Source organism: Struthio camelus, chromosome 36 (assembly GCF_040807025.1).
Source record: "Struthio camelus isolate bStrCam1 chromosome 36, bStrCam1.hap1, whole genome shotgun sequence".
NCBI lineage: Eukaryota > Metazoa > Chordata > Aves > Struthioniformes > Struthionidae > Struthio > Struthio camelus.
The window spans coordinates 192475-213225 of NC_090977.1; the positions used below are offsets into that span (position 1 = coordinate 192475).

General features: G+C 72.3%; 2 protein-coding genes across 5 annotated transcripts; one reads left to right on the top strand and one right to left on the bottom strand.

Annotated features, from left to right (window-relative positions):
* Positions 1-27: 27 nt before the first annotated feature.
* Positions 28-4425, bottom strand: RNF5 (ring finger protein 5). Of its 2 annotated transcripts, XM_068923979.1 has the most exons (6): positions 4261-4425; positions 3323-3341; positions 3119-3222; positions 2752-2806; positions 1732-1831; positions 28-387 (listed from the first exon to the last, which is right to left on the bottom strand). In XM_068923979.1, the coding sequence occupies exons 1-6, from the start codon at positions 4395-4397 to the stop codon at positions 296-298; spliced, it is 507 nt and encodes a 168-aa protein (XP_068780080.1). In that variant the 5' UTR covers positions 4398-4425; the 3' UTR covers positions 28-295. The 2 variants fall into 2 exon arrangements, with proteins under 2 accessions (XP_068780080.1, XP_068780082.1); XM_068923981.1 differs by lacking the exons at positions 3119-3222; positions 4261-4425 and having other exon boundaries at positions 3323-3808.
* A 740-nt stretch (positions 4426-5165) lies between these two features.
* On the top strand, positions 5166-17332 carry AGPAT1 (1-acylglycerol-3-phosphate O-acyltransferase 1). Of its 3 annotated transcripts, XM_068923976.1 has the most exons (9): positions 5166-5247; positions 8514-8703; positions 10125-10258; positions 13126-13301; positions 13988-14083; positions 14189-14261; positions 15086-15370; positions 15527-15630; positions 16097-17332. In XM_068923976.1, the coding sequence occupies exons 2-7, from the start codon at positions 8519-8521 to the stop codon at positions 15247-15249; spliced, it is 828 nt and encodes a 275-aa protein (XP_068780077.1). In that variant the 5' UTR covers positions 5166-5247; positions 8514-8518; the 3' UTR covers positions 15250-15370; positions 15527-15630; positions 16097-17332. The 3 variants fall into 3 exon arrangements, with proteins under 3 accessions (XP_068780077.1, XP_068780075.1, XP_068780076.1); XM_068923974.1 differs by having other exon boundaries at positions 15527-17332; XM_068923975.1 differs by lacking the exon at positions 5166-5247 and having other exon boundaries at positions 8445-8703; positions 15527-17332.
* The last annotated feature ends 3419 nt before the right edge of the window (positions 17333-20751 follow it).

Consider the following 20751-nt stretch of genomic DNA (forward strand, 5'->3'; position numbering starts at 1 on the left):
GCTCATCAAACACCCCCAAAACAGGCCTGGGGGGGGAGCAGCTTTAATGAGAGATGGAAGAGGAGGGGGGCCACCCCCTGGGGGGTCCTGGAGACCCCAGACCCACATTTGGGGTCCTGGAGCCCCCCCCAAACGCTCGGGGCGGTCCCATAGCCCCCCCCCAGACCCACATTTGGGGGGCCAGGAGCGTCCCCGATAGCCGTGGGGGGGTCCCAGAGCCCCCCCAACCGCTCGGGGGGGTCCCGGAGTCCCCCAGACCCACATTTGGGGGGCCCGGTCCCCCCGGGGGGGGGGGTCACACGCTGAGCAGCCAGAGGAAGAAGAAGGCGGCGACGAGGAGGAAGAGCGAGTCTGGCCAGGACGAGGGCGGGGGGGCCCCGGCGTCCCCTGGGGGGGGTCACCCCGAAACCCCCCCGTGAGCTGGGGGGGCCCAGCACCCCCCCCACACGGTGTGGGGGGACCGAGGGGTGTTTGGGGGTCTGGGGGGGGGAGAGTTGGAGTCTGGGGGAGGCATTTGGGTTCCCAAGGAGTATTTAGGGTGCTGGGGGGGGGGAATTTGGGGTCTGGGGGGGGCTTGTAGCTGCCAGGGGGCATTTGGGCTCCTCTGGGGGTTTTGGGGTGGTTTGGGGGGGTCCCAGTGCCTCCCTGGGCGTTTGGGGGTGGTTTGGGGCAGTCTGGGGGATCCAGCACCTCCCTGGGCGTTTGGGGTGGTTTGGGGGGGGTCCCAGTGCCTCCCTGGGGGTTTTGGGGTGGTTTGGGGGGGGTCCGAGCACCTCCCTGGGGGTTTTGGGGTGGTTTGGGGCAGTTTGGGGGTTCCCAGTACCTCCCTGGGGGTTTTGGGGTGGTTTGGGGGGGGGTCCCAGCGCCTCCCTGGGGGTTTGGGGGTGGTTTGAGGCAGTTTGGGCGGGGTCCCAGCGCCTCCCTGGGGGTTTGGGGTGGTTTGGGGCAGTTTGGGGGGGTCCCAGTGCCTCCCTGGGGGTTTTGGGGTGGTTTGGGGCAGTTTGGGGGTTCCCGGTACCTCCCTGGGGGTTTTGGGGTGGTTTGGGGGGGTCCCAGTGCCTCCCTGGGGGTTTTGGGGCACTTTGGGGTGGTTTGGGGGGTCCCAGCACCTCCCTGGGGGTTTGGGGTGGTTTGGGGCAGTTTGGGGGGGTCCCAGCACCTCCCTGGGGGTTTGGGGGTGGTTTGAGGCAGTTTGGGGGGTCCCAGTGCCTCCCTGGGGGTTTTGGGGTGGTTTGGGGCAGTTTGGGGGTTCCCGGTACCTCCCTGGGGGTTTTGGGGTGGTTTGGGGGGGTCCCAGTGCCTCCCTGGGGGTTTTGGGGCACTTTGGGGTGGTTTGGGGGGGTCCCAGCGCCTCCCTGGGGGTTTGGGGTGGTTTGAGGCAGTTTGGGGGGGTCCCAGTGCCTCCCTGGGGGTTTGGGGGTGGTTTGGGGCAGTTTGGGGGTTCCCGGTACCTCCCTGGGGGTTTTGGGGTGGTTTGGGGGGGTCCCAGTGCCTCCCTGGGGGGTTTGGGGCACTTTGGGGTGGTTTGGGGGGGTCCCAGTGCCTCCCTGGGGGGTTTGGGGCAGTTTGGGGTGGTTTGGGGGGGTCCCAGTGCCTCCCTGGGGGGTTTGGGGCACTTTGGGGTGGTTTGGGGGGGGTCCCAGTGCCTCCCTGGGGGGTTTGGGGCAGTTTGGGGGGTCCCAGTGCCTCCCTGGGGGGTTTGGGGCGGTTTGGGGCGTTCCGGGCGCTTACCTGTTGCGGGGGGGGGCAGGGGGTGGGCGCTGAGGAAGGCGAAGGGCAGGGCCCCGAGGCCGAAGGCCACCTGGAAGCTGCTCCCAGGGCCGGGGGGCGCCTGGGGGGAGATGGGGGGCTGTGGGGCTGCCTTGGGCCGGGCTCCGTGGGGCTGGGCTCTGGGAGGGGGGGCTGTGGGGCAGCCGTGGGGCTGGGCTCTAGGGGGTGGGGCTGTGGGGCAGCCGTGGGGCTGGGCTCCGTGGGGCCAGGCTCTGGGGGGCGGGGCCGTGGGGCAGCCGTGGGGCTGGGCTCTGGGAGGGGGGGCTGTGGGGCAGCCGTGGGGCTGGGCTCCGTGGGGCCGGGCTCTGGGGGGCGGGGCCGTGGGGCAGCCGTGGGGCTGGGCTCCGTGGGGCCGGGCTCTGGGGGGCGGGGCCATGGGGCAGCCATGGGGCTGGGCTCTGGGGGGTGGGGCCGTGGGGCAGCCGTGGGGCTGGGCTCCGTGGGGCCGGGCTCTGGGGGGCGGGGCTGTGGGGCAGCCGTGGGGCTGGGCTCTGGGGCAGCCATGGGGCTGGGCTCTGGGGGGTGGGGCTATGGGGCAGCCTTGGGGCCGGGCTCCGTGGGGCTGGGCTCTGGGGGGCGGGGCCGTGGGGCAGCCGTGGGGCTGGGCTCTGGGGCAGCCATGGGGCTGGGCTCTGGGGGGTGGGGCTATGGGGCAGCCTTGGGGCCGGGCTCCGTGGGGCTGGGCTCTGGGGGGCGGGGCCGTGGGGCAGCCGTGGGGCCGGGCTCCGTGGGGCCGGGCTCTGGGGGGCGGGGCCGTGGGGCAGCCGTGGGGCTGGGCTCTGGGGGGCGGGGCCCCATGGGGCAGCTGTGGGGCGGCCATAGGGCTAGAGTCTGTGGGGCAGGGCCATAGGGCAGCCATGGGGCAGGGGTCCATGGGGCCAGGTGCCATCAGGCAGAGGGCTGTGGGGCAGGGCTGTGTGGGGCTGGGCATGGGGGGGCAGGGCTGTGTGGGGCAGCCGTGGGGCCGGGGCGGTCACTCACCCCACAGCTCTGGGGCTCCGGGCGCTGCCCCCGGGGCCGGGGGGGGGTCTGCAGCCTGCGGGGAGGAGGGGTGAGGGGCAGCCCCACGGCACCGCCCCACGGCACCGGCCCCACGGCACCCGCCCCACGGCCGGCTCTGTAGCACCCCATACTCCCCCCCATTGGTCCCCATAGCACACCCTGCCCCACTCCTGCCCCCATAGCCCTGCCCCATAGCACCCTCTCCTGCCCCATAGCACCCCCTGCTCCCACCCCAGAGCACCCCCTCCTGCCCCTATAGCGCCCTACAGTGCTCCGTAGCACCCCATAGCACCCTGCTCCCTTCCCTGCCCCACAGCCCAGCCCCACACGGCCCCCCGGGGCTCACCGTGGGTCGCGCTGCCCGCTGCTGCCCCGGCCGTACAGGGGCACCACCTTGTCCCGGCTGATGCCAGCCCCACACGTGGGGCAGTGGGGCCGCGTCGCCAGCCACTGCGGGGCACGGGTCAGGCCTGCCCCACGGCGCGGGGCGATCCCTGCCCCACGGCGCCGTGGGGCTGGGCTGGGTTTTGGGGGGGGGGAGGGAACTCACCTGGTGGAGGCAGGGCCAGCTGCAAGGGAAGGACTGAGCGTGAGCAGCCCGGCCTGCCCCATAGCGGCCCCACAGCTGCCCCACAGCCAGCCCCATAGCAGCCCTATAGCCCCCCCACCTGTCTGCATAGCCTGCCCCATAGCTGCCCCCATAGCAGCCCTATAGCCCCCCACACCTGTCTGCCTAGCCTGCCCCATAGCTGCCCCACAGCTCCTCCCATAGCAGCCCTATAGCCCCCCCACCTGTCTGCATAGCCTGCCCCATAGCTGCCCCCATAGCAGCCCTATAGCCCCCCACATCTGTCTGCCTAGCCTGCCCCATAGCTGCCCCACAGCTCCTCCCATAGCAGCCCTATAACCCCCCCCACCTGTCTGCATAGCCTGCCCCATAGCTGCCCCCATAGCAGCCCTATAGCCCCCCCCATGGCTGTCTGCCTAGCCTGCCCCATAGCTGCCCCACAGCTCCTCCCATAGCAGCCCTATAACCCCCCCACCTGTCTGCATAGCCTGCCCCATAGCTGCCCCACAGCTCCTCCCATAGCAGCCCTATAGCCCCCCCACTGTCTGCATAGCCTGCCCCATAGCTGCCCCCATAGCAGCCCTATAGCCCCCCACACCTGTCTGCCTAGCCTGCCCCATAGCTGCCCCACAGCTCCTCCCATAGCAGCCCTATAGCCCCCACACCTGTCTGCCTAGCCTGCCCCATAGCTGCCCCACAGCTCCTCCCATAGCAGCCCTATAGCCCCCCCCACTGTCTGCATAGCCTGCCCCATAGCTGCCCCCATAGCAGCCCTATAGCCCCCCACACCTGTCTGCATAGCCTGCCCCATAGCTGCCCCATAGCAGCCCTATAGCCCCCCCCCATGGCTGGCTGCATGCCCTATAGTTCCCCATAGCAGCCCCATGGCCCCGCCCCCGAGCTTGGCCCCGCCCCCTCACCAGTACAGGTGCCCGCAGAAGCCAATCACGGCATCGCGCGCCGGCTCCAGGCAGATGTTGCACTCGAAGGCGCTGCGGTCGCGGTTTGGCGCCTCGGGGCCGCCGTCCGGGACCCCCGGGCCCGCGCCGGCCGCCATCTTCCGCCTCTGACGGCGGATCTCCGCCTGCGCCCGCCCCTTGCCGCGTCTCATTGGGCGCCCCGCCCGCCAGTCACCGCCTCCCGGGGCGGCTTGGCCGGCGCCGCTGTCAATCGCGACGTCCTGCCCTCTCCATTGGCTGCGGGGCGCGGGGGTCCTGCCCGCCGGGAGGGCGTCGCCTCCGCCTCGCTTTGCTATTGGGTGTCCTATCCGCCAATCAAATTTTATGCTCGGCTATTGGTTAGTGTCTGGGAAACCCCACCTCCGCAGAAGGCGGGCGGCGCAGCCGCTTTCTATTGGTGAAGAGAGCTGTCACTCACAAACCCCGCGTATGATTGGCCAGGCTGTCAGGGTCTCCAAGGGGCGGGCCGCTACGAAGCCACGCCCCTGCCAACCTGCGCGCCGGCGCCGCCGACTGGCCGAGCCGCGCTTGACGGACAGTCGCGCCACCCAATCAGGGCGCGGGCTCCCTCGCGCCCTTTCCGTGGTGGCGCCCGGTTCCCCGCGGGGGAACCCAACCGGGGAGCGGGGAGGGGACAAGATGGCGGCGGGACGTTTCCCGGGCGACGCGGCGGGGCCTTGGGGAACCGCCCCGCGCCGCCGCCGGGCCGGGTTGCTATGGGAACGGCGCGGGGCGGGCGAAGGGGGCGGGACTCAGGGGGCGGGCTGCGGCGTCACCCATTGGCGGGTTCAGCTGCCCGTCAAGCCGCCGCTTCCGCCGCTACCGCCGCCGGGAAGGGCCCAGCGCCGCCTCCGCCGCCGCCCCGCCCGGCCCGGCATGGCCCGGCCCGGCCCGGCCCGCGGCCCATAGACCCCGCCGGAGCCGCGGCCGCCGCCGGCAGCGCCGCAGGTCACCGGCCGGCGGGGGCGGGGGGTAACGGGGGGGGATAACGGGGGGTTGTGGGGCCCTGGGGGGGGTAACGGGGGGGATAACGGGGGGTTGTGGGGCCCTGGGGGGGGTAACGGGGGGGATAACGGGGGGTTGTGGGGCCCTCGGGGGGTAACGGGGGGGATACCGGGGGGTTGTGGGGCCCTCGGGGGGTAACGGGGGGGATACCGGGGGGTTGTGGGGCCCTGGGGGGGGATACCGGGGGGGTTGTGGGGCCCTCGGGGGGGGGATACCAGGGGGGATACCGGGGGGTTGTGGGGCCCTGGGGGGGGTAACGGGGGGTTGTGGGGCCCTCGGGGGGGGGATACCAGGGGGGATAACGGGGGGGTTGTGGGGCCCGGGGGGGGATAACGGGGGGTTGTGGGGCCCTCGGGGGGGGGATACCAGGGGGGATAACGGGGGGGTTGTGGGGCCCTGGGGGGGGATAACGGGGGGGATACCGGGGGGTTGTGGGGCCCTCGGGGGGGGATACCGGGGGGTTGTGGGGCCCTGGGGGGGTAACGGGGGGGATACCGGGGGGTTGTGGGGCCCTCGGTGGGGGGAAAACGGGGGGGATACCGGGGGGTTGTGGGGCCCTGGGTGGGGGGGAAAACGGGGGGGATACCGGGGGGGTTGTGGGGCCCTGGGGGGAGTAACGGGGGGGGATACCGGGGGGGTTGTGGGGCCCTCGGTGGGGGGAAAACGGGGGGGATAACGGGGGGTTGTGGGGCCCTCGGTGGGGGGAAAACGGGGGGGATAACGGGGGGTTGTGGGGCCCTGGGGGGAGTAACGGGGGGGGATACCGGGGGGGTGGTGGGGCCCTCGGGGGGGGGAAAACGGGGGGGATAACGGGGGGTTGTGGGGCCCTCGGTGGGGGGAAAACGGGGGGGATAACGGGGGGTTGTGGGGCCCTGGGGGGAGTAACGGGGGGGATACCGGGGGGGTTGTGGGGCCCTGGGGGGGTAACGGGGGGGATACCGGGGGGGTTGTGGGGCCCTGGGGGGGGTAACGGGGGGGATACCGGGGGGTTGTGGGGCTCGGGGGGGGGTAATGGGTGGTTGTGAGCCCCGGAGTGGGGGGATAATGGGGTGATAATGGGTATAATGGGGGGAATAATGAGGGTGACGGGGGGGGGTTGTGGGGGGTCCTGGCAGGGGATTTTGGGGTTTGGGGGGGAGTTGGGGTCCTAGTGAGCTCTTCCGATCCTGGTGGGTTTTTGGGGGGTCCCGGAGGAGGATCTCGAGGTCAGGATGGGTTTTGGGGTCCTGCTGGGGGGTTTCTGGGTCCCGGCAGGGCGTTTTGGGGTCCAGACAGAGGTTTCAGGGTCCTACTGGGGGATTTTGGGATCGTTTGGGAGTCGCGGTGGGGATTTTGGGTCTGTGTTGGGTTGCGGCGGCGGGTGTTGGGTGGTGGAGGCCGGGATTTTGGGTGGCAGCGGGGTGTTTTGGGGACAGTGACTGGGATTTGAGGTGGCAGTGACAGGTTTTGGGGTGACGATGGCTGGGATTTTGGGTGGAGATGGGGTGTTTTGGGGTGCCAGCGGTGGGCTTTGGGGGCGGTAGCTGGGATTTTGGGAGGCGCAGCGGGTTTTGGGGTGGTGGCGGTGGGTGTTGGGGGCAATAGCTGGGATTTTGGGTGACAGCGGTGGGTTTTGGGGGTGATAGCTGGGATTTTGGGCGACAGCGGTGGGTTTTGGGGTGGTGGCGGTGGGTGTTGGGGGCGATAGCTGGGATTTTGGGCAACAGCGGTGGGTTTTGGGGTGGTGGCGGTGGGTGTTGGGGGCGATAGCTGGGATTTTGGGTGACAGCGGTGGGTGTTGGGGGTGATAGCTGGGATTTTGGGCGACAGCAGCAGGTTTTGGGGTGGTGGCGGTGGGTGTTGGGGGCGATAGCTGGGATTTTGGGCGACAGCGGCGGGTTTTGGGGTGGTGGCGGTGGGTGTTGGGGGCAATAGCTGGGATTTTGGGTGACAGCGGCGGGTTTTGGGGTGGTGGCGGTGGGTGTTGGGGGCGATAGCTGGGATTTTGGGCGACAGCGGTGGGTTTTGGGGTGGTGGCGGTGGGTGTTGGGGGCGATAGCTGGGATTTTGGGCGACAGCGGTGGGTTTTGGGGTGGTGGTGGTGGGTGTTGGGGGCGATAGCTGGGATTTTGGGCGACAGCAGCAGGTTTTGGGGTGGTGGCGGTGGGTGTTGGGGGCGATAGCTGGGATTTTGGGCAACAGCGGTGGGTTTTGGGGTGGTGGCGGTGGGTGTTGGGGGCGATAGCTGGGATTTTGGGTGACAGCGGTGGGTTTTGGGGGTGATAGCTGGGATTTTGGGCGACAGCAGCAGGTTTTGGGGTGGTGGCGGTGGGTGTTGGGGGCGATAGCTGGGATTTTGGGCAACAGCGGTGGGTTTTGGGGTGGTGGCGGTGGGTGTTGGGGGCGATAGCTGGGATTTTGGGTGACAGCGGTGGGTTTTGGGGGTGATAGCTGGGATTTTGGGCGACAGCGGTGGGTTTTGGGGTGGTGGCGGTGGGTGTTGGGGGCGATAGCTGGGATTTTGGGCAACAGCGGTGGGTTTTGGGGTGGTGGCGGTGGGTGTTGGGGGCGATAGCTGGGATTTTGGGCGACAGCGGTGGGTCTTGGGGTGGTGGCGGTGGGTGTTGGGGGCGATAGCTGGGATTTTGGGCGACAGCGGCGGGTTTTGGGGTGGTGGCGGTGGGTGTTGGGGGCGATAGCTGGGATTTTGGGCGACAGCGGTGGGTTTTGGGGTGGTGGCGGTGGGTGTTGGGGGCGATAGCTGGGATTTTGGGTGACAGCGGTGGGTTTTGGGGGTGATAGCTGGGATTTTGGGCGACAGCAGCAGGTTTTGGGGTGGTGGCGGTGGGTGTTGGGGGCGATAGCTGGGATTTTGGGCGACAGCAGTGGGTTTTGGGGTGGTGGCGGTGGGTGTTGGGGGCAATAGCTGGGATTTTGGGCGACAGCGGTGGGTTTTGGGGTGGTGGCGGTGGGTGTTGGGAGCGATAGCTGGGATTTTGGGTGACAGCGGTGGGTTTTGGGGTGGTGGCGGTGGGTGTTGGGGGCGATAGCTGGGATTTTGGGCGACAGCGGTGGGTTTTGGGGTGGTGGCGGTGGGTGTTGGGGGCGATAGCTGGGATTTTGGGCGACAGCGGCGGGTTTTGGGGTGGTGGCGGTGGGTGTTGGGGGCGATAGCTGGGATTTTGGGCGACAGCGGTGGGTTTTGGGGCGGCTGACGCCCGTGCCCGCAGGCGCCATGGAGGTGACGGTGGGGCAGGCGGCGCTGGCGCTGGCGCTGGTGCTGCTGCCGGTGCTGTACGAGTGCAGCGGCTCCTTCCGCTACTTCTGCAAGATGGGCTTCTACAACGGCTGGATCCTGCTGCTGGCCGTGGTGGCCATCCCGCTGTGCGCCCTGCGGGGCCGCAACGTCGAGAACATGAAGTACGGGGCCGCGTTGGGGACGTGGGGGCACGTTGGGGACGTGGGGGCACGTTGGGGACGGGGCCGCGGGGCTGGGCCATCCCGCTGTGCGCCCTGCGGGGCCGCAACGTCGAGAACATGAAGTACGGGGCCGCGTTGGGGACGTGGGGGCACGTTGGGGACGGGGCCGCGGGGCTGGGCCATCCCGCTGTGCGCCCTGCGGGGCCGCAACGTCGAGAACACGAAGTACGGGGCCGCGGGGACCGCGTTGGGGGACACGCGGGACGTTGGGGACGTGGGGGGGTATTGGGGGCAGTGGAGAGGTGGGGATGGGGTAACGGGGAGACTGGAGATGGGATTTGGGACACTGGGGCACAGTGGAGATGGGATATCGGGGACAGTGAGGATGAGGGGGGATGTGGGGACGGGGACAGGAGGATGTTGGGGACGTGGGGGAACAGGGACATGGGGACCCTGGGGATGTGGGGACAGGGGCAGGGGGATATTGGGGACCCTGGGGACGCGGGGGAACGGAGACCCTGGGGATGTGGGGACAGGGGCAGGGGGATATTGGGGACCCTGGGGATGTGAGGACAGAGACAGGGGGATATTGGGGACCCTGGGGACACGGGGGAACGGGGCCCCTGGGGATGTGGGGACAGGGATGGGGATATTGGGGACCCTGGGGATGTGGGGACAGGGATGGGGATATTGGGGACCCTGGGGATGTGAGGACAGAGACAGGGGGATATTGGGGACCCTGGGGACATGGGGGAACGGGGACCCTGGGGACGTGGGGACAGGGGCAGGGGGATATTGGGGACCCTGGGGACGCGGGGGAACGGAGACCCTGGGGATGTGGGGACAGGGACGGGGATATTGGGGACCCTGGGGATGTGGGGACAGGGGCAGAGGGATATTGGGGATCCTGGGGATGCGGGGACAGAGACAGGGGGATATTGGGGACCCTGGGGACATGGGGGAACGGGGACCCTGGGGATGTGGGGACAGGGGCAGGGGGATATTGGGGACCCTGGGGACACGGGGGAACGGGGCCCCTGGGGATGTGGGGACAGGGACGGGGATATTGGGGACCCTGGGGATGTGGGGACAGGGGCAGGGGGATATTGGGGACCCTGGGGATGCGGGGACAGAGACAGGGGGATATTGGGGACCCTGGGGATGCGGGGACAGGGGCAGGGGGATATTGGGGACCCTGGGGACGCGGGGGAACGGGGACCCTGGGGATGTGGGGACAGGGGCAGGGGGATATTGGGGACCCTGGGGACGCGGGGGAACGGGGACACGGGGACACAGGGTGCCGTGGGGACGTGGGGGCAGGAGTCGGGGGGCCGGGGCGAGCCCTGGTGTGTGGCTCCCCGGCCGCGTGGACGCCGGGGGGCAGCGGGGGCCGCGGGTCAGCGGGCCGCCCCGTCCCCCAGGATCATCCGCAGCCTGATGCAGCACGTGAAGCACCTGTACGGCATCCGCATGGCGGTGCGCGGCGCCCAGCACTTCCCGGCCCGGCAGCCCTACGTCGTCGTCAGCAACCACCAGAGCTCCCTCGACCTCCTGGGTACGGCCCTGCCCCACGGCCGCCCCACGGCGCCGCCCCACGGCGCCGCCCTGCCCCGCGTCCCCCGTCCCCCCCGTCCCCCTACGTCGTCGTCAGCAACCCCCAGAGCTCCCTCGACCTCCTGGGTACGGCCCTGCCCCACGGCCGCCCCACGGCGCCGCCCCACGGCGCCGCCCTGCCCCGCGTCCCCCGTCCCCCCCGTCCCCCTACGTCGTCGTCAGCAACCCCCAGAGCTCCCTCGACTTCCTGGGTACGGCCCTGCCCCACGGCCGCCCCACGGCGCCGCCCCACGGCGCCGCCCTGCCCCGCGTCCCCCTACGTCGTCGTCAGCAACCCCCAGAGCTCCCTCGACCTCCTGGGTACGGCCCTGCCCCACGGCGCCGCCCCACGGCGCCGCCCTGCCCCGCGTCCCCCGTCCCCCTACGTCGTCATCAGCAACCCCCAGAGCTCCCTCGACCTCCTGGGTACGGCCCTGCCCCACGGCCGCCCCACGGCGCCGCCCCACGGCGCCGCCCTGCCCCGCGTCCCCCGTCCCCCCCGTCCCCCTACGTCGTCGTCAGCAACCCCCAGAGCTCCCTCGACCTCCTGGGTACGGCCCTGCCCCACGGCCGCCCCACGGCGCCGCCCTGCCCCGCGTCCCCCGTCCCCCTACGTCGTCGTCAGCAACCACCAGAGCTCCCTCGACCTCCTGGGTACGGCCCTGCCCCACGGCCGCCCCACGGCGCCGCCCCACGGCGCCGCCCTGCCCCGCGTCCCCCGTCCCCCCCGTCCCCCTACGTCGTCGTCAGCAACCACCAGAGCTCCCTCGACCTCCTGGGTACGGCCCTGCCCCACGGCCGCCCCACGGCGCCGCCCCACGGCGCCGCCCTGCCCCGCGTCCCCCCGTCCCCCCCGTCCCCCTACGTCGTCGTCAGCAACCCCCAGAGCTCCCTCGACCTCCTGGGTACGGCCCTGCCCCACGGCCGCCCCACGGCGCCGCCCTGCCCCGCGTCCCCTGTCCCCCCCGTCCCCCTACGTCGTCGTCAGCAACCCCCAGAGCTCCCTCGACCTCCTGGGTACGGCCCTGCCCCACGGCCGCCCCACGGCGCCGCCCCACGGCGCCGCCCTGCCCCGCGTCCCCCGTCCCCCTACGTCGTCGTCAGCAACCCCCAGAGCTCCCTCGACCTCCTGGGTACGGCCCTGCCCCACGGCCGCCCCACGGCGCCGCCCCACGGCGCCGCCCTGCCCCGTGTCCCCCCCGTCCCCCTACGTCGTCGTCAGCAACCCCCAGAGCTCCCTCGACCTCCTGGGTACGGCCCTGCCCCACGGCCGCCCCACGGCGCCGCCCTGCCCCGCGTCCCCCTACGTCGTCGTCAGCAACCCCCAGAGCTCCCTCGACCTCCTGGGTACGGCCCTGCCCCACGGCCGCCCCACGGCGCCGCCCTGCCCCGCGTCCCCCGTCCCCCCCGTCCCCCTACGTCGTCGTCAGCAACCACCAGAGCTCCCTCGACCTCCTGGGTACGGCCCTGCCCCACGGCCGCCCCACGGCGCCGCCCTGTGCCCACAGCCCCCCTGCAGCCCATCCTGCCCCACGGTCTGTCCTGCCCCACGGCCACCCTCATCGCCTCCCTGAAGTCTGTTGCACCCCACGGGCACTGTGCCACCCCCTGCAGCCCGTCTTGCCCCACGGCCGCCCCCCAGCTCCCCCACGGGTTGTCCTGCCCCATGGCCACCCCGTCGCCTCCCTGCAGCGTGTCCCACCCCACGGCCGCCCCCCAGCTCCCCCACGGGTTGTCCTGCCCCATAGCCACCCCGTCGCCTCCCTGCAGCGTGTCCCACCCCACGGCCGCCCCCCAGCTCCCCCACGGGTTGTCCTGCCCCATGGCCACCCCGTTGCCTCCCTGCAGCCCGTCTTGCCCCACGGCCACCCCCCAGCTCCCCCACAGGTTGTCCTGCCCCATGGCCACCCCGTCGCCTCCCTGCAGCCCGTCTTGCCCCACGGCCACCCCCAGCTCCCCCACGGGTTATCCTGCCCCATGGCCACCCCGTCGCCTCCCTGCAGCGTGTCCCACCCCACGGCCACCCCCCAGCTCCCCCACAGGTTGTCCTGCCCCATGGCCACCCCGTTGCCTCCCTGCAGCCCGTCTTGCCCCACGGCCACCCCCCAGCTCCCCCACAGGTTGTCCTGCCCCATGGCCACCCCATCGCCTCCCTGCAGCCCGTCTTGCCCCACGGCCACCCCCCAGCTCCCCCACAGGTTGTCCTGCCCCATGGCCACCCCGTCGCCTCCCTGCAGCGTGTCCCACCCCACGGCCGCCCCCCAGCTCCCCCACGGGTTATCCTGCCCCATGGCCACCCCGTCACCTCCCTGCAGCGTGTCCCACCCCACGGCCACCCCCCAGCTCCCCCACGGGTTGTCCTGCCCCATGGCCACCCCATCGCCTCCCTGCAGCGTGTCCCACCCCACGGCCACCCCCCAGCTCCCCCACGGGTTATCCTGCCCCATGGCCACCCCATCGCCTCCCTGCAGCCCGTCTTGCCCCACGGCCACCCCCCAGCTCCCCCACGGGTTATCCTGCCCCATGGCCACCCCATCGCCTCCCTGCAGCCCGTCTTGCCCCACGGCCACCCCCCAGCTCCCCCACAGGTTGTCCTGCCCCATGGCCACCCCGTCGCCTCCCTGCAGCCCGTCTTGCCCCACGGCCACCCCCCAGCTCCCCCACAGGTTGTCCTGCCCCATGGCCACCCCGTCGCCTCCCTGCAGCGTGTCCCACCCCACGGCCACCCCCCAGCTCCCCCACGGCCCGGCCCGCCCCACGGCGGCCCCGTCGCCTGCCTGCAGCCCGGCCCGCCCCACGGCGGCGCGGCGCTGACCGCCGTGCCCGCAGGCATGATGGAGGTGCTGCCGGACCGGTGCGTGCCCATCGCCAAGCGGGAGCTGCTCTACATGGGCACGGTGGGGCTGGCCTGCTGGCTCGGCGGCATCATCTTCATCAACCGCAAGAAGACCGACGACGCCATCAGCGTCATGGCCGAGGCCGCCCACACCATGCTCAGCCAGGACGTGAGCGGGGCCGGGGGGCGCGGGGGGCCGGCGCTGCCGCCGGGGGGCTCCGTCTGGCGGCAGGGGGGTGGCGGGGGGGTCCTGTCTGGCTGCGGGGCAGCTCTGGCTCAGTCGCCGTGGGGCAGCCCCCCGCTCGCTGCAGGCTGCCTGCGCGGTGCCGTGGGGTGGCCCCATATCGCTGCGGGGTGGCCTGGGCTGAGCCGGCCTCGCCGTGGGGCAGCCCGGCCTTGCTGTGGGGTGACACGGGCTGAGCCGGCCTCGCTGTGGGGCAGCCCAACCTCACCGTGGGGCAGCCCTGGCTGAGCCGGCCTCGCTGTGGGGCATCCCGGCCTCGCTGTGGGGCAGCCCATCCTCACCGTGGGGCAGCCCTGGCTGAGCCGGCCTCGCCGTGGGGCAGCCCGGCCTCGCCGTAGGGTGACACGGGCTGAGCCGGCCTCGCTGTGGGGTGACATGGGCTGAGCCAGCCTTGCCGTGGGGCAGCCCTGGCTGAGCCAGCCTCGCTGTGGGGCAGCCCATCCTCGCCGTGGGGCAGCCCTGGCTGAGCCAGCCTCGCCGTGGGGCAGCCCGGCCTCGCCGTGGGATGACACGGGCTGAGCCGGCCTTGCCGTGGGGCAGCCCGGCCTCGCCGTGGGGTGACACGGGCTGAGCCGGCCTCGCCGTGGGGCGGCCCCCCGCTCTCTCCGCAGATCCGGGTGTGGGTCTTCCCCGAGGGCACCCGCAACCACAGCGGCTCCATGCTGCCCTTCAAGCGGGGCGCCTTCCACCTCGCCGTGCAGGCCCAGGTAGGGGGGCCGCCGGGGGGCGCGGGGGGCTGGCCGGGGGGCGCGGGCGGCCCCGCTCACCCCCCTCTCCGCGCCCCCCCGTCCTGCCTCCCCCCCCCCCCGCAGGTCCCCGTTGTCCCCATCGTCATCTCGTCCTACCACCACTTCTACAGCAAGCGGGAGCGGAGGTTCACGGCCGGTGAGGGGCCCGGGGGGCTCTGGGGGGGCACCTGGGGGGGTTGGGGGGCTCATGGGGGGGTCTGGGGGGCACATGAGGGGGTCTGGAGACATGTTATAGGGATCTGGGGGCACGTGGGGTGTCTGGGGGACTCATAGGGGGTCTGGGGGACACAGAGGAGTCTACAGGCGTGTGGGGGGTCTGGGGACACATGAGGGGGTGGAGGGCGCATGAAGGGGCTTGGGGGGCACATGGGGTATATGGGGCTTGGGGGGGCACTTGGGGGGGCACGTGGAGGGGTCTAGGAGGTCACATGAGGGTCTGGGGGGCAGCTGGGGGGGTCTGGGGGTCACCTGGGGGGTGTCTCGGACGCACCTGGGGAGGTCTGAGAACACATGGGGGGGTCTAGGGAGCATCTGGGGGGGTCTGAGGGGGCACATGGGGTTTAGTGGGCACCTGGGGGGGGTCTAAGGGGCACATGGGGATCCATAGGGTACCCAGGGGGGTCAGGGGGGGTCACGTAGGGGTCTGTAGGGGACATGGGAGGGTCTAGGGGGCACATAAGGGTCTATAGAGCACATGGGGGGTCTGTAGGGGACATGGGGGGTCTGGGGGGCACATGGGGTCTAGGGGGCACCTGGGGGGGTCTGAGGGGCACATGGGGATCCATAGGGTACCCGGGGGGGTCACATAGGAGTCTATATGGGACATGGGAGGGTCTAGGGGGCACACGGGGGGGTCTGCACAGTTCGCGGCGGGGGGAATCCCATTTCGGGGGGCAGGAGGCACGGCCGTGGGGTGCCCGCCGACCCGTCCCCCCCCCCCCGCCCCCCGCCCCCCCCCAGGGCAGTGCGTGATCGAGGTGCTGCCGCCGGTGCCGACGCGGGGGCTGGCGGCGGGCGACGTGCCGGCGCTGACGGAGCGGGTGCGGGCCGCCATGCTGGAGGCCTTCGAGGCCCTGTCGGCCGAGCTGCGCCCCCCCCCGCCGCCCCCCGCCCGCCCCCACTGACCCCCGGCCGGCCCGGCGCCCGTCCGGGCTGGGGGGGGCGCGGGCTGACCCACGGCCAGACCCCGCGGGGGGCGCGGGCTGACCCACGGCGCCGGCGTGGGGAAGCACGGACCGACCAGAGGTGAGACTCCCCCCCCCCCCCATTGGGGACATGGACTGACCCACAGCCATATGCCGCGGGGGGGCACGGACTGACCCACGGCGCCGGCGTGGGGAAGCACGGACCGACCAGAGGTGAGACACCCCCCCCTCATTGGGGACATGGACTGACCCACAGCCAGACCCCATGGGGGGCACGGACTGACCCATGGTGAGACCCCGCGGGAGGCACGGACGGACTGACCCACGGCGCCAGCGTGGGGAAGCACGGACTGACCCATGGTGAGACCCCACGGAGGGCACAGACTGACCCATGACGAGACCCTGTGGGGAGGCACGGACTGACCCATAGTGAAACCCCGTGGGGGGCACGGACTGACCCATGGCACCGGCACGGGGGACCAGTGGCTGACCCACAGCAAGACCCCCCCCCGAAGGGCATTGACTGACTCACAGCGTGGCCATGGGGGAGCAGGGACCGACCCACGGCAGGACCCCTGCGGAGGGCACGGACTTGCCCATAGCGCAGCCGTGGGGGAGCGGGAACCGACCCACGGTGGGACCCACTGAGGGGCATTGACTGACCCACGGCATGGCCATGGGGGAGCACAGACTGACCCATGGCGGGACCCCCCCCCCCCGGGGGGTCATGGATTGACGCACGGTGCAGCTGAAGAGGGAGCGGGGACTGACCCATGGCGGGACCCATAGAGGGGCATGGACTGACCCACGGCGGGACCCCTGCTAGGGGGCACGGACCGACCTACGGCGCCGCCACGGGAGCACGGACCGACCCACGGCGGGACCCCTGCGGGGCGCACAGACTGACCCACGGCGCAGCCATGGGGGAGCACGGACCGACCTGTGGTAGGACCCCCATGGAGAACATGGACTGACCCAAGGCGGGACCCCGAAGAGGGGCATGGAGCGACCTACGGCACGGCCGTGGGGGAGCACGGACTGACCCACTGCAGGCCCCCATGGGGGGAGCATGGACTGACCCACTGCAGGCCCCCATGGGGGGAGCATGGAGCGACGCACGGCAGACCCCATGGGGGGGAGACGATCTGGACTGACCCACTCCAGACCCCTGTGGGGGGACCCATGGACCGACCCACTGCGGACCCCTGGGGGGGGCTATGGACTGACCCACTGCAACCCACATCCAGGGGGGCCGGCTCTGTGGACTGCACCACTCTTGGCCCAAACGGGGGGAGAGGCACCATGGAGCGACCCATGGCAGACCCCAAGCCAGGGGGGAGACAATCCACAACTGACCCACTCCAGCCCCCCGTGGGGAGGACCAATGGACCGACCCATGTCAGACCCCACAGTGGGGGTGTCCCACAGACTGACCCACTCCAGCCCCCCGGGCAGGGACCCATGGATGGACCCACGGACTGACCCACTCCAACCCCCCGTGGGGGGGACCAACGGACCAACCCATGTCAGACCCCATGGCGGGGGTGTCCCATGGACAGACCCACGGACTGACCCACGCCACGAGGACCCACGGACCGACCCACTCCAGCCCCCCGTGGGGGGACCCACGGACAGACCCACGGACCGACCCACTCCAGCCCCTCATGGGGGGACCCACGGACCGACCCACTCCAGCCCCCCGTGGGGGGACCCACGAACCGACCCACTCCACGAGGACCCACGGACTGACCCACTCCAGCCCCCCATGGGGGGACCCACGGACCGACCCATCGCTCCCCACCGCGGCGGGGGGGACACGGCAGAGGATGCCCCTCCGGCGCAGTTTGGGGGGTGCTGTGGGGCTGTGCTGGGGGTGGGGTGGGGCAGGTTTTGGGGGTGCCGATTGGCTGCCAGAGCAGGCCACGCCCCCTCCGGGGGGGTGGCAGCGCGTATTTATTGGGGGAGGGCCGGATTTTGCCAAATTTCCCTCCTGCCCCCCCCCCCCGCATTCCCCCCTCGCTTTTAATAAACCCGGCCGGCCCCCACGGCGTCATGATGTCACCGGCGGCGGAGCCATGATGTCACTGGCGGCGATGATGATGTCACAGGCGATGGGGGAGACGAGAGGGGACCCAGGTGTCCGGGGACTCCCCCCCCCCCCAACCAAACTATGATCATCGTTAGGTGGTTAATTAAAGCGCTGGCATGAGCCTGATGAGGGTCTCCCCCCCCCCCCGGGTGCTGGGTGTCGCCTGGGACCTGCAGGGTCCCCTGAGGGGCTCAGTGTCCCCCAGAGCCCCCCCGAACTACCCCCTGTTCCCCCCCCGGTGGTGCCCCGGGTCCCCTATAGACCCCCTGCCCCCCCCCGGCAGTGCCCCAGGTCCCCTATAGACCCCCTGCCCCCCCCCGGCGGTGCCCCGGGTCCCCTATAGACCCCCTGCTCCCCCCCGGCAGTGCCCCAGGTCCCCTATAGACCCCCTGCCCCCCTCGTGGTGCCCCGGGTCCCCTATAGACCCCCTGCTCCCCCCCGGCAGTGCTCTGGGTCCCCTATGACCCTCTGCCCCCCCCCGGTGGTGCTCTGAGTCCCCTATAGACCCCCTGCCCCCCCCCCATGGTGCTCTGGGTCCCCTATAGACCCCCCCGATACATTGTATCCCCTGAGCTGCCCCCTGCAGATACATTGTGTCCCCAGTGGGTACATTGTGTCCCCTGCCCCCCCCCCCCGGTGTCCCCCCGCTCGGCCCTGCCGGGGGTTGAACTTCGCGGGGCAGCGGCGGTCCCGGCCCCGGCCCCGCGGTGCTGCGGTGGGCTCCGGGGGTCCCCCCGCCCCGAAACACGTCTCCCCCGCCCCCCCCCGGCCCCCGAGTGGCTCTTGCTGCCGCCACCGCCGCCGCTGGACCCTCGCCAGCCGGGTTGTGCTCCGGGGGGTGAAACGCGGGATTCGGGGCCAGGACACAGGATTCGGGGCCAGGACGCGGGATTTGGGGCCGGGACGCGGGATTCGGGGCCAGGATGCAGGATTCGGGGCCAGGACGCAGGGTTTGGGGCCAGGACGCGGGATTTGGGGCCAGGACGCGGGATTTGGGGCCAGGATGCAGGGTTTGGGGCGAGGACGCAGGATTCGGGGCCAGGACGCAAGGTTTGGAGCCAGGATGCAGGATTCAGGGCCGGGACGCAGGGTTTGGGGCCAGGACGTGGGATTCGGGGCCAGGACGCGGGATTCGGGGCCAGGACGCGGGATTCGGGGCCGGGACGCGGGATTCGGGGCCAGGACGCAGGGTTTGGGGCCAGGACGCGGGATTCGGGGCCGGGACGTGGGATTCGGGGCCAGGACACAGGACTCGGGGCCGGGACGCGGGATTCGGGGCCGGGACGCAGGATTCGGGGCCAGGACGCGGGATTCGGGGCCGGGACGCGGGATTCGGGGCCAGGACGCAGGATTCGGGGCCAGGACGCAGGGTTTGGGGCCAGGACACGGGATTTGGGGCCAGGACGCAGGGTTTGGGGCGAGGACGCAGGATTCGGGGCCAGGACGCAAGGTTTGGAGCCAGGATGCAGGATTCAGGGCCGGGACGCGGGATTCAGGGCCGGGACGTGGGATTCGGGGCCGGGACGCAGGATTCAGGGCCGGGACGCAGGGTTCGGGGCCAGGACACAGGACTCGGGGCCGGGACGCAGGATTCGGGGCCGGGACGCGGGATTCGGGGCCGGGACGCAGGATTCGGGGCCAGGACGCGGGATTCGGGGCCGGGACGCAGGGTTTGGGGCAGGACGGGCGATTCGGGGCAGGTGGGCTCGCTGCGGGCCGGGGGCTGCGGCGGCGCCGCCGGGGCTCAGGACTCGCCGTCGGGGCCGGGGGGCTTCCCGGCGCCTCGGGCTCTTCCCTCGGGCCCCGCTCTTCCTCGCCGCCACCCGGGCGGCCCGTTTCCGAGACTCGTCGCCCCCGGTCTCCGACCCCGCGGGCGGCGGGGTGGGGGGGGGGGTCGGTCTCTGGCTTTACCGAATCCCCCCGATTCCGGCCGGCGTTTCCCGAGCCGCCGGCGGCCGCTGCCCCGGCGTTGGCGCGGGCTCGCCCTTGCTTTCCAGCCCCCTTTCCCCCACCCCGGCCCTGGCCGCTTCCCGTTCTCGGTCCGCACCGTCCTCCTCCTCCTCTTCCTCCCCGGCGGCCGCCAGGGCCTCTCGCGGGGGCTTTGTCCAACCCCCCCCCCCCAGCGTTTCCCCAGTGGGTTTGTTTCGCAGGGGAGGGAAAGGGGGGGGGGCAGGCAGGATGGCGGGGGGCGACCCCCGGACCCCCGGCCGCCGAACGAGGCGGGCGAGAAACGGCGTCGAGGGCGAAGGCCTCGCCGGGAGCCGGCGGAGCGGGTGGGCAAACGCCCCCCCCCGTCGCCCCCCCGCCGCTCCGCTAGCCCTGACGCCGCCGGCGAGACCCCGGCGAGACCCCCGAGCAAACCGGGGCCGCGGGAGCCGCCGCCGCCGTTTCCCGCTCGGCTTCTTTTTCACCCCTTTATTTTTGTAATGGGGGGGGGTCGGGGGGGGAACCGGGAAATGAGGGGGTTCGGCTGGCGCCCGGCGGCCCCGGGGGTGAGGGGGGGGGTCGGGCCGGGCCGGGGGGGCTGCGCCCACCCCCGGCGAGGCGGGGGTTGAGCTTCCTGGGTCAGGCCCGGCCGCCGCCTCCATTGTGAGCCGGGGGCCGCGCTGGGCAGCGGCGGCGGCGGGGGGGGGGGAGCCGGCAGCCCCCGCGCAGCGCCCCGATCCCGGCCCCGGTCCCGGCCCCGGTCCTGATCCCGGTCCCCGATCCCGATCCGGGTCCCGGAGCGCCCGGTCCCAGCCCCGGCCCCGATCCCGATCCCGGTCCCCGATCCCGATCCGGGTCCCGGAGCGCCCGGTCCCAGCCCCGGTCCCGGCCCCGATCCCGATCCCGGTCCCCGATCCCGATCCCGGCCCCGGAGCACCCGCTCCCGCTCCCGGCCCCGCTCCCGGTCCCCGGTCCCAATCCCGATCCCGGAGCGCCCGATCCCGGCCCCGGTCCCCGATCCCGGCCCCGATCCCGGCCCCGATCCCGGAGCGCCCGATCCCGGCCCCGATCCCCTCCCCGGTCCCGATCCCGGTCCCGGTCCCGATCCCGGAGCGCCCGATCCCGGTCCCGATCCCGATCCCGGTCTCGGAGCGTCCGGTCCCGGCTTCCATCCCGGTCCCGATTCCCACCCCTGTCCGGACCCCGGAGCGCCCCGATCCCGGCCCCGATCCCGGTCCCGACTCCCACCCCGGTTCGGTCCCCGGTGCCGGTCGCGGGCCCGCAGTGCCTCCCGGGGCCGGAGCGCCCGGGCCGGGCTGGAGCCCCCCCAGCCCCCGGGGCAGCCCCTCTTCTCCGCCCGCCGCAGGTACCGGGGCTGCGGGGGGGGGTCGGGGCTCGGGGGGGGCTGCGGTGCCCCGGAGGGGGCTGCTCTGGGTTCCCCGGGGGGGGGGGCTGGGGTGCTCCAG